The sequence below is a fragment of the Anolis sagrei genome, chromosome 3, assembly GCF_037176765.1.
Source record: "Anolis sagrei isolate rAnoSag1 chromosome 3, rAnoSag1.mat, whole genome shotgun sequence".
NCBI classification, from domain to species: domain Eukaryota; kingdom Metazoa; phylum Chordata; class Lepidosauria; order Squamata; family Dactyloidae; genus Anolis; species Anolis sagrei.
Genome location: NC_090023.1, coordinates 90,792,466 through 90,805,095, shown reverse-complemented (window position 1 = coordinate 90,805,095; position 12,630 = coordinate 90,792,466). Strand labels below are relative to the sequence as shown.

At 38.1% G+C, this 12,630-nt stretch overlaps 1 protein-coding gene across 2 annotated transcripts in view; it reads right to left on the bottom strand.

Annotated features, from left to right (window-relative positions):
* Positions 1-12,630, bottom strand: part of PIR (pirin) — a 45,337-nt gene that overhangs the window by 8,427 nt on the left and 24,280 nt on the right. For both annotated transcript variants that reach the window (XM_060770009.2, XM_060770010.2), the window contains exons 6-7: positions 6,148-6,232; positions 1,061-1,105 (exon numbers count right to left, since the gene is read on the bottom strand). In XM_060770009.2, coding sequence (XP_060625992.2) covers positions 1,061-1,105; positions 6,148-6,232 — 130 coding nt within the window. The remainder of the gene's footprint in view (positions 1-1,060; positions 1,106-6,147; positions 6,233-12,630) is intronic.

Genomic DNA, 12,630 nt, shown 5'->3' with positions numbered 1-12,630 from the left:
ACTGTATATTGTTGCCCTGTTTGGATTTTAGAACTGAAGTACAGATACTGTTACTTGTTGCACAAGCCCGAGTGACATTTATTATACTACAAGGTATATCTTGGTTCAAAAACTGTGGTAATGCTTCTGTTTACTTACATTTACCAATCCCCAAAAACTTCACATCTATTGTTTCTGTAACATATGCAACTAGCCCTCAACATTTGACAGAGACAGAGATGCAGGACCAGTGCAAAAATAGAAGAGAACACCTCTCCAATAAACTGTGAAGTAAAAACAATGTTTTTTTTTAAACCTGAGAGAACACTTCTCCAGTAAACTGGAGGATCTAGAGATTCCTATAGAGGTATTATTTTTTGAAATATTTATGTCATCTAGCATGTCTCTATGGTCAACTTTCTTTCCTGCAACTTAGCAACATTTCCTAAGAAAGTTGACCACTGAGTTGCACTGAAAGACCTCGAGATTACCAGATAGAATATATTATTCAAATATACAAATAATGAAATCTGCAAAGGTCAAATCTATAAACATGGAGGTTGACTGTATAATCATTCAAGCCCCTTTCACAAAATATCCCAGTCAGTCAGCTGGTTAGGCAGAACCAGAAAAATAAGAGTTCTAATATGTCTAAGCAACACGTTATAAGTATTCTTGGAACCTCTCTCTTCCCCGGAAGCACTGCTTATTTGGGAATTGTATGGGAGACTGAGAATCACTATAGTCTTTTGAGATAACAGTTCTATTTTTCAAAACACAAGCAGCTGTTACTCCATTGTTATGTGTAGAGGGAAATGACTTTCACTTCATACCACAGATAATTAGGACTGATAGTAAATGAATACCAGAAAATTACAACAGAGAGTGGGCAGAGGTAATTCCGTGCATTTACTAATTTTTTACAGTAATAATTCACAAAGAGAAAAAAATTTACCAGATGTCATTGCCTGTTTCACAATTAATTTATCTGGGTTAAAAAAAAATTCTTTTATTTACATTTTGTGTCTTTTGTAGCATTACAAAAATCTTAACAGTAGTAAGGAATCAATGTGAAACCTACCAACACAAATGTTGCCAGCGAGTGTATAAATAAATGCTGTCCAACCTGAAAGACAAAAAGATGGATTATATAGAATCCCATAGAATATATCAATTTTAGCATATGGCAGTCAATATTGGAAATACTTGCAAAGGTACAAGTGAGATTTCAGCCATGTTGAGAAGCTTTTTTGAAATGAGTACATAAGGATTTGACCCTGAATCATTACAATATTTCAATAGTTTTACATTTTTAATTGTCACAGTGATACATTTCACGCAACTCTCCATACTGCCTACCCCTTTTCCTTAATTATCACAATGTCCAAGCTGTAAAATGGATTATTTGCCTGATGCAATCCTTACTTTGACTTTTTACATCTACTCTAATAAGTAAAATGCATGTAGGGAGGACAGCCAAACCCTTTGTTTCTTGATTTGTTTGTTTCCCAAGGAGGAAATCTGAAGTTGCAATTAGACTTTTCTTATGGGATGCTGAAATAGATGTTTGCATGCCCACCTCAGTTTGTTCTCTTCCTATGTCTTTCTTTCAGCTGAGACAAGGGACAAAAAGAATGCTGGTTTTGACCTTTAAAGCCTTATACAGCTTAAATCCATTGTTTGAAGGGCCGTATCTCTCTTTACAAATCTGCCAGATATCTACAATCACCTTTTTTTGGAGTAAGGAGTGACTCGAGAAACTGCAAGTTGCTTCTGGTGTGAGAGAATTGGCTGTCTGCAAGGACATTGCTCAGGGGATGCCCGGATATTTTACCATCCTGTGGAAGACTTTTCTCATGTCCCTGCATGAGAAGCTGGAGTTGACAGACGGGATCACCTGGGGAGGGCCTTCTCTCTGTCCCATCACCCACTCAAGAGTGTTTGGTGGAAATAAAAGAAAGGGCCTTTATGGTAGCTGCTCCCAAACTCTGGAATTTCCTCCCTTTCACAAGCCAGTTGAGATAGTTCTTTGCCAGCTGCATTTGGGGAAAGATAAGGAGCTGGAGAGGTTGTGGATGAAAATTTGGGAGAAAGGTCAGTTTTAAATGTAATTTCAATGTTATGTATTATATTTTAATTGTATTGTAACTTTATATATACACACCAATATTTGATTACATTTTAATTTTTGCATTTGCTTTGTTTTAAGTTGTCATTAGGTTATGTGGTTGTTAGACATCTTCAATCCTCACTGGAAGAAAGGTGAGATATAAATAAAATTAATAATAATAATAATAATAATAATAATAATAATAACAATGTAATAATAATAATACCTTCTGAGTGCAAGAGAGAAGAGGGATGTTTTGTCAGCAGAAATGGTATGTGTGTGTGTTCGTCAGTTGACATAATGCGTGTTTTAATATCCCTGTATTATCCACTGTCTTTACTCTGTTTCTTGTCCAATGAGAGGAGAAGAGGAAAAGGGCTGCAGACACACAGGATCCTTAGGGCTGAGTATCTTTCAGTTTTGCTATGCAGTGGCACACCTGAAACCCACAATCAGATGTTCTATTTTGTGGTTTATTTTTTGTATTCCAAATAGTCCTAGAATATATTTTACTCGAGGTAATGTTACAGCTTTGGGAAAAAATAATTGTGAATATGGAGTGAAGACCTTTAGGATCCTCCAGCCAGTATATCCGCTGGTCACATTGGTTGGCTGATTCTGAGACAAAACATTGCTTTCCCAATCTCTACAATCCTACAATGTTTGATGGGAATTAATATATTAACAGATACATTTCAGAACAGAGATCAGATAAGATTCTGCTTTACTAGACAAAAAGGTCAATCATTCCTTTTTTAGCCAAGCAAAACACAGCAATTTGACATTCATGAGTGAAAAAAAAATCAACATTATATTCTGGTCTACTTATATTTTTCTTAAGACTATGGCAGTTCAAAAACATCTTCTTTTCAAATGAATCTCTGAAATAACACATGGATTTCAGGCACAGCTACTTTCCTTTCAAGGTCACATCTTCCCCTTTTTCTGGGCATCTATCCCAGAACAAGCTCAGAGTTCCATAATTTAGACACAATAATCCTGCCATGCTATGCTCCAGATAAGAGACCCCCATTTTTATCCATAAATAGACATATACAGGAAGACATCCTAAAGATAAAATCAACATTGTATGGTTATCTTTAGGGTTTAAGATCATATAAGGGGCCCAGAGCTGCTTTTGCAACATGTAGGTAATTACATGTATATATTACAGCCATTATATTACACCTTCCTTTCCCTCCAACTTAATGGAGTGGTTGTTGATGCTTATACAGTCAAATCAACAATGCCCCCAGCTCAGGCAGAAGACAGCTCCTGCAGAGTCCTTAATGACTTGATGCATAAATACTGGGTGAGGGGAGAGGAAGAGGTGAAAGAGAAAATTATCTGAAGGGCCATATTTCTCCCAACGAGGCCACTCCTTCTTTTTTTTTTTTTTTTTTTTTTGAGATTTTCTGCATAGAGCATCCAGGTCGGGACACAGAAGAGGGACTTTTCAGATGGCTGCCCATGCCAGAACCCCCTTCAGAGCAAGGTTAAACTGACACCCTCCTTGCTATCTTTCAACAGGCAAACAAAGACCTTTTTTTCTGATTTTAGCATTTATTTAAAGACCAATTGCTCAAGGTAAATGGGCCTCACAGAACTGACCTTTCCAACAGCTATGCTTCCTAACTCATTTTAATTTGTGGCTAGTTTAATAGTATTTTAACTTTTGTATCTGGAATATTTTTAGGTAGGATTCTTTTAATTCCTGCAAGCTTCCTTAAATCCCAGACTAGGAAACAGTTGGAATTAAATAAACATACAATGTGAATATCAATATTAGCAATAGAAACAGCACCAAAAGACAAAAGACAATTTAGACTGGAAGGTAAGGAGAAGATGGATGAGGGATGGTACAACAAACATCATGGAGGGAGCTCTGAGCAGCCCCCCTTTTTAGTTGGAAGAACACACAATTCTGTTTTGATGAAATCAAAATATACTGCAGTCAAAATCTGGCACCACCAGTGCCAAATTGGATTGTAGCTGTGACTCTAAGGCCCTTATACATAAAGTATGAATTGAAGATTTATTTTCAATTTCATGGCTATTTTAAGTTTTCCAGCATTCTTTATAATGCAGCTATGAAATCCTGATGTGCAAGAAAGGACTGCATTTTGTATCACTTTCAGCAAGCACTGTGAACTAAATAGGAAATGCATAAAAATATGAGAAAGTCACAGCAAGCAGTGGTATAATGAACTGGACCATTGGTTCCTCTAGTTTAATAGTGTCTATCTTTTCTTACAGCAACTCTTCAGGGTTTCAGATTGAAGACCTTCCAGCCTTACAATGGCAATGGCAATGACTAATTTGGATCCTTTTACATGCAAACTATTTGCCTGGCTGCTGAAGTAGATTTGGGGCTACCTGCCAGTGAAACCGTAACTTTCATAAAATGCAAGTGACAACTGTCCATTTTAAAAATACTGTACTTCTTACTGCCAGGAAAGGGGGAATTTTTATCCCTGAACTGTGAATATAACTTGTCTAGCCTTGGGTACTGTCCAACTCAAATCTCAGAAAGGAGGCATCATTTACTGCTCCGTGTCATGCCATCCCTCCCTGCTTGAGAGTTCTTTGTCTGAAGATGAAGCAGACCCACCTGAGTCTGACAGGCAACCCAGTTTTCTTCCAGTTCAGCCTAAGATTTAGTCAATGCCATGTACCAGATTGCGTTTAAAATGCATACTTCACAGCTGTGAGTGCAAAGCCCTTTGGCTGCGTTTGTGAGGGAGGGTTTGTGGCAGCCACCTGAGTCCTTTTTTTTCTTTGGGCTTGGCAGTCTTACTTTGACCTCCTCTGCCTGCTAATAATTCTGTGGCTTTGGAGAATTTGACTGAAACACAGACTGAACTGGAGGATAATCAGTTGAGACTCTTGGAAAATACCCATCTAACTCCTGTTTAATGACCTCCAAAGAAAGAGAGTCAACCACTCTTCAAAGTAGTGGTTGACTCTAGATTAAGGGACTATTAAGATGGAATGTCTGACTAAATGTTCTGGGTGAAGCAGGGCAATTGTGGGAAGCTATCATAATGCCTTTTTTGGTGACAGTATATTTGTATCAACCAAGGGAATCCTGAAATTCTCACAAGATAGCTCTAATACTTTATTTTTGAGACATGTCCCAGAACTCTCTAGTAAAGTTCCTTTCTCAAATAGCATCAAACTGCTGTAACTGTGTATCTATGCCTAAGTTAGTTTTAAACCCATCTACAAAATATGAATAATGGGCAAAAATGAACTATTCTTTCCAAGATTTTTATAGCATAAAGGGACTTCAGAACATAACTGAACAGGGAAATGTAACATAAAAATACTAGAGTGAAAATTCAGACCAATTCAGAATGTTTTCAGCCTCCTTATTACTGGGTGACCAAGGGCCAAACTACATGTTAAGCTTAAAACTTAGTACATAACTATTCTTTATCAAAGGGAAAGAGGGAGATGTGTGCTTGGGGCATACTTTGTAAATGGCATATGGCATGAAGAGGCTTATCTCATATTTCAGTTGAAAACTGACCTCCCTCCAACTGCACCATATACTTTAAGGAGGTGGGGGAGCTCATATTGCTACCAAAATGGGGTTTCTTTTTCCTTAAGCAGTGAGCTACAAGGAGAGAGAGATTATCAGCTAAAACATGGCTGAGAATTGGGTAGAAGAGGCCTCTTTGCACTGCATGTAGCCTGTGAAACAACAATTCACCCTCCCTGTGTGCCTCTTAATTTATTTATCAAAAGCAAGATGTATATACATGCCATAAAGTTAGTGTAATGTATAGCTTGGCATTGGAAAAGCAATGATTCTGTCCATTCAAAATCAACATGTAGACACAGTGCTACATTTGGTTTTGTTGTTGATTTACACCCCTGTTCTGCTCACTTTGCAAAAAGAAACTCACCCTAACTGCAGGCAGCACATAAGATTAAAACATTCCAAGATAATAATTCACTCCAGAACATTATATCACAAATGAGATTCAGATCCAAACATTATCATTTACAATGTTGAGATTCCTTTTCTGCCAGATGGAGAAAACGTGTCTTACCTTTGGGAACTGGTTGGGTGTGCTTTGCTCCTGCATCTAACTTGAAATCCAGATACAGTGTTGGTGTTCGAGTGTATACTTTGGACTAGGAAGACAAGAAGAAACAACTGAAGAAACAAATCGGTCACTCAGCAATGGCTTCAAACTACAAGAAAGGAGATTCCATCTGAACATTAGGAAGAACTTCCTGACTGTGAGAGCTGTTCAGCAGTGGAATTCTCTGCCCTGGAGTGTGGTGGAGGCTCCTTCTTTGGAAGTTTTTAAACAGAGGCTGGATGGCCATTTGTCGGGGGTGCTTTGAATGTGATTTCCCTGCTTCTTGGCAGGGGGTTGGACTGGATGGCCCATGAGGTGTCTTCCAACTCTATGATTCTATCTTAATAGGTGGAAAATACTCTGGGTATACAAGGGTATAGTAATGGTGATGGAGAGGAAACAACACATGAGGGCTTTGGCTTTGCAAGGGAAAGTCCTGCCTTTACCCAATTTCCAAATTTCTAGCACTGCAATAATTTAAAAGATAAGTTGATCATTTAGAAATACAATTAGATACCCAAACAAAAGTGGAAAGCACAGTTTCCAAGGAGATGTGAACACAGTAGATTTAAGAGTTCTAACTGCCAATGATTTTTGGTGTCATGTTCTTTGCAAATGCTAGAAACATACATGGGGAGCATTGACCCCATCAAGGCAAACCCAGAATTTCATCTGTTCTGCCTTCTGAACATAAATCACATTTACAGAAATGATGCCAAGTCATTTCCAGAAATGCCTGATGTAAGAGATTAAGAGTTCAATTCTAGATCTAGCTATAAGACAGATACATATAAGTGTCTTAATGTCAGCTGCATACCCAAGCTGCCTCAGACAAAGTCCCACTCGTAGAACAACTTCATTTCAAGCACAATACAGGTCACTACATGCTATCTTTGTCAGAACTGACTATTGTTGCAAACATACACTCTCCCTATTATTTACTGATTTAATTGAATTTATACTCTTCCTTTTGCCCAATAAGATGTCTCCCTAATGTACATCTTTATTGTATGAAACTTTCTATACACCTTTTTGAGCTACGAAGGATAACTGCGTTCCTGCCTAGGAAGTATGAAATTCTCTTCTGTTCTTACTGTGAATGGCTTTAGAAAAGACAGACAAACTAATGGAAAACAAGTCATTAATGGCTACTAATCATGATGACTTCATATTCAAACTACTAACTTCAGAACACTAAAATAGGCCTTTTAAATTTTATACAAACACATAGCACACACATCAGACTTATACAGATACTTCTTGAGAAAATGAATTTCCTTTTTAAAAAATCTGTAAATAGAGAAAGCACAGGCTTGGGATGGAGGAAATATGTTTCTCTTTCTGGTTCAGATCTTCAGGCCTGTATTTCAGTAACCTAATCCCTAGAAACTCACATTGACTTCATTAGTCTCAGCAGGGATATCAAGGATTAATTTAGCAAAGGGAATAACCTCTCAACCCTGGAGGTTTCCAGGCTCAAGAGAGACCTTTCATACATTCACCAATGGTTAGGATGGGTTGTAGCACCTTGGTTCAGTTAGCATTGTTACAAGAAATGAAAAGTGTTACAAAAACAAATCTAACAAAAACATCACAAGTCTACAAGTGCCTTTGTTCTGCACTGATCTAATTTCAATATCCCGTTGGCCCTCAATATTTGCAGTTTGACTTTGTATATTTGATTATCAACATATTAGCCTAAAATTGTCTCTTGAGGGATCTCTAGGTCCTCCAGTGTAACTCTATAACCAATTTCCACTAGAAGTTGACCACAGAATTGCACTGGAGGACCTCGAGATTCCTAAAAAGGTGAATTTGCAGGATAAAAAATAATGACTTTTTGTGTTGTCGAAAGCTTTCATGTCCGGAATCACTGGGTTGCTGTGAGTTTTCCAGGCTGTATGGCCATGTTCCAGAAGCATTCTCTCCTGACATTTCACCACATCTATGGCAGGCATACTAAGGTTGTGAGGTCTGCTGGAATATAAACCTCACTTGCCTAGTTTTCAACAGACCTCATAATCTCTGAGGATGCCTGCCATAGATGTGGGTGAAACATCATGAGAAAACTCAAAGGGACACATTTATTTATTTATTTACTTTTGCAGCGGACTTCTACAGTTAACTCCAGTGAAAGTGGCGGGCTGACTCAAATCCATATGATTTGAGTGATATATGATATACCTATGACTGTATATCTTACAGCTGCATATCTAAAAATGTCAACAATTTAGATTATGGACATTGGTAATACCCATGAATTTCTCTAAGCAGAGATGCCTGAAAGGGCATAAATAAAATTGGCAGTCAAAAAAACACAAATATATTTCTGTAGCAATTATAACTTGCAACTATTCCACAATATTTCACATCGAAGTACACCTCATACAACTCAAAACTGTTTTGCCTATCTCATAAGAAAAAATAGCTGTTCTCGGAGGAAAAGAACAAACCAGTTCCACTTCGCCATCAAGTTGTGATGTTTTGTACTTCAGTTGTCCTACAAATTGTAGCCCTGATCAGGAAATGAATCACAGGAAGAAATGCATCTCTTCTGGAAAGGGATGTATTAAATCAAAATGTCTTTTAAAGCAGCTCTGTGAAACATCTAAGCCACATGCTGAAAGAATTTATGAGTGCTTTGGTATGCAAACCCCATTTTGGCTCATCCCGCATAATTTATTTTCCCCCAAGTTATACATGGTAATATACCAAGAGCATTAAAATGATCAACAAGTCAGCTTCTAAATGCAACAGAGAATTTATGCTGGGCTTGAAGGATTTCTTCCCTTGTCCTACTTGCACTAGAAAAGGCAATGGCTTTCCACTGGTATGAACAACAATTTCATTAGCCCATACAACTTACATGTGGCATTGATTTATCTTCATAATGAACAACATGTTTGCCAATAAAATCCAAGGGAGGAATGTTAAAAAGTGATAAAGTTAAAGACCTGCAATTGGAAAAGTTTCAGAAAAGTATGCAATGAGAAGTCATCCTTTGAGTGCCTGAAGAACATTTCTTGTAACTTGACTGCAGACATATCTTTATTTTAAGATATGAATGCCTCCATATGGCTAGAACCAGTAGCTGGGCAACATTAAAGGCTTACGTTTAGTAAGACTGCCTAGTATTCTCCATCAAATATGACTAGAACAATAAGTAACTTTCAGATTCTGTCCTCATAATTCCTATTATTGTACACCTTCAAGTCATTTCTGATGTGGTGAACCTATTTGCCTTTAGCTTCTTCTGAGGGTGAGAGTATTTCTTGCTGAAGGTCACCCACTGGATTTCTGTGGTTGAGAAATATTCAAACCCTTGTCTCCAGAATCCTATTTCAGCACTCAAACCACTATACCAGTGGTTCCCAATCTTTTTTTTAAACTAGGGACCACTTGACCAAGGACCATTCTCCGACATTAGTACCAAAAGGGTTACAAATCAGTTTTTGGTCAACTTTAGATTTGGTCTGGTTATTTGGGATGCTGATTAAACAAATTGCATTGGATAGAGCACATCAGCTCTAGTTTCTGATATAGAACATATGCCATCCAGTAGTCGCCATCTGCTCACCCACATAAAACCATATTTAATAAGCCTTGGCACTATAAGAGGGTTTTGAGAGACCAGTCACTCTCGTTGCAATGGTGTAGTAAGGGTGAGGCTGTGGACCATATTTTAGTTCTTGCGGACCAAAGATCACAGGTTGGGAACCACTGCACTATACCGTAACAGTGCTAAATGTATTTGCTGCCATCATAGGAAGTGTCACTGGGGTAAAAGGAGGTGGCAATTGATATTATTAAGATATTTTGTTTCCTGGGTGAGGAAATGTGGAACACTTTCCTTCTGTGAAGCCAGCATGTTATATAGGTTTCACAACTGGACTATAACTCTGGAGATCAAGGTTCAAATTCCCACTCAGTCACAGAAATCATCCAGACCCCAAAAATATTTTAAAACATCCTAAAAGTAAAGTTTAATTTTACCATTCTATTCAAGGGACATTGTTCTATTAATATGGAACTTGAGCATCCATGTATCTTGGTATTTTCAGTAAAGACAGACTCCAGTGGATACTAAGGGCCCACTATAGTTGTGCCCTGTTTTAAATCACAATTTTGAGGATGAGGAAGCTCAATAACTATAATAATAATAACAATACCAATCTTATCCTCTCTCTCCAAACATAAGGCTGGCTTATTGAATATTTACACACAGACAGAGCAATTCTAGAGTAGATTGATGTTTCCAAATATGTGCATCAAAACAAGAGCCTAAGCAGTTTCCTTCAATTATGTCTTTCATAATTGCTCAACAACAGAAATCATTTTTCCCAGATCTCCTACTGAATTCTCACCAGATGCAATTACTGCACTAAATGACACTATGTAAAATGATTTTTTCCTCCTGGGTTTTAAATGTCATTTCCTAATTGGTTCTATCATCAAAACATGGAAAAGGTTTATTCTGTGCACCTCTCTTCTTGAAGATGTCAGCCACAGATGCAAGCAAAACATCTGGAGAAAATGCTGCTAGACCCTGGCCATACAGCCTGGAAACCACACAACACCCCACATTTTGTTATAGGTTTTCAATGAATACCTCATAGAGTCCCAACCAATTCAACATAGTTTGTAGCAGCCAGAAAAAATGAGTACAATAACAACTTTCAAAGTAAGTACTGAACTATTAAATGTGAAATGAAACTTTCAAACCAGGAGCAGAAACTATTTCAAATGTTGTTACATAGTGTCAGGTCTGAAGAGCCTCTAAACTGCCCATGATAAAAAGGTCCATTTGCTTTTCTACAGGCAAGAGTGAAGTTAATAAAACAAAGTCATGGAATGCCGGGGCAGAGCAAAGGTCAGGGTTCAGCTCTGAAAGTGAAGGGAGGGGATAGGTATTCCGTGTGGGGTCTCAGGAACAGGCTTAACAAGCTGCACTGCTTGTTTTTCCTTCTCAACCTTTTCTGATTGGGAGTGTATGTTGGTTCATGGCAAGAACAAAGGCAACCGGCTTCCTCTGCGAGCCACATTCCAATATATCAACATTATCACGGACAGGAGGATCCACTTAGCTCTTTTATGTGTCTCTAGAATGACATGCAGCAAGACATCTTTTAAAATACCCATTAAAAGCCTTGTGACAAATGCCAAGGTTCTCATCCTTAACACTCGGTGTCCCCTAGCTGTGTCCTTCAGGGTTCATTTCTGAAAGTGAGGAGTAGATGGAAGTAAAGATGTACAGGATTTTTTCTCCAAAGTGCATTTTCTACTCAAAAGCACTCCATCATCCATGGATTATACTGAATTCAGATCTGTGTGTGTGTACTGCTATTTCTGGAATGATTGTTTGCAAAATGACAAGATTTTCCGCCTTTTGAGATCTTCTCCCTTCTAATCAGTATTGTATCTGAGTGAAATACATTTCTAAGCATTTTGAAGCACATCTCCATGGACCAAGTAATGCATGGTGAAAGGGGCAGAGACTGAAACAAAGCTAACATGCAGCTGATATAGAAGATCTGGGTGGTGCTTATACACACCATGGAGGATTTTTTTCCCAACTCACCCTATATGTGGATTGCCAGATCACCCACTACTTGATCAGTTTCGTCATGCAATATGGCAGGGGTCCTCAAACTAAGGCCCGAGGGCCAGATACGGCCCTCCAAGGTAATTTACATGGCCCTCGCTCAGGGTCAACCTAAGTCTGAAATGACTTGAAAGCACACAACAACAACAATCCTATCTCATCAGTCAAAAGCAGGCCCACACTTTCCATTGACATACTAATACGTTTATATTTTTAAATTGTTCTTCATTTTAATTATTGTATGGTTTTTAAGTGTTTTTTTGCACTACAAATAAGATATGTGAAGTGTGCATAAGAATTCATTCATGCTTTTTTCAAATTATAATTCGGTCCTCCAGCAGTTTGAGGGCCTGTGACCTGGCCCTCAGTTTAAATAGTTTGGGGACCCCTGCAATATGGTTTACACCTATGCTTGCTGATGTGTATTACTAAGCCTATTTTGAAGTATCCTGCCATTTAACCTCTCCTGGTTGAAGGCCTCTGAAGTCTGTTCATATATTTATTTATTTATTATTATTTATTTCCAACATTTGTACCCTGTCCTTCTCAATCCCCAAAGGGGGACTCAGGGTGGCTTACAATAGCAACAATTCAATGCCAACACAATTGAATTGTGTTGGCATTGAATTAATTTGAACCTCATGTTTTTGAGATGCCTCCAATCCATGCTAAGTAGTCATTGTGGATGTGTCTCCTTGGGCATTGTTGTGAAGAAGTCAGCAGCAGAGAGGTAGAAGTAGACTCAGGAAGGGAAGATATTGAAACAAGAGAGACTCTTCTGTAAACCCTCACACTAACGTGGAGAGAGGACACTTATGTTAAAAACTGCTTTACATCTGGGCACA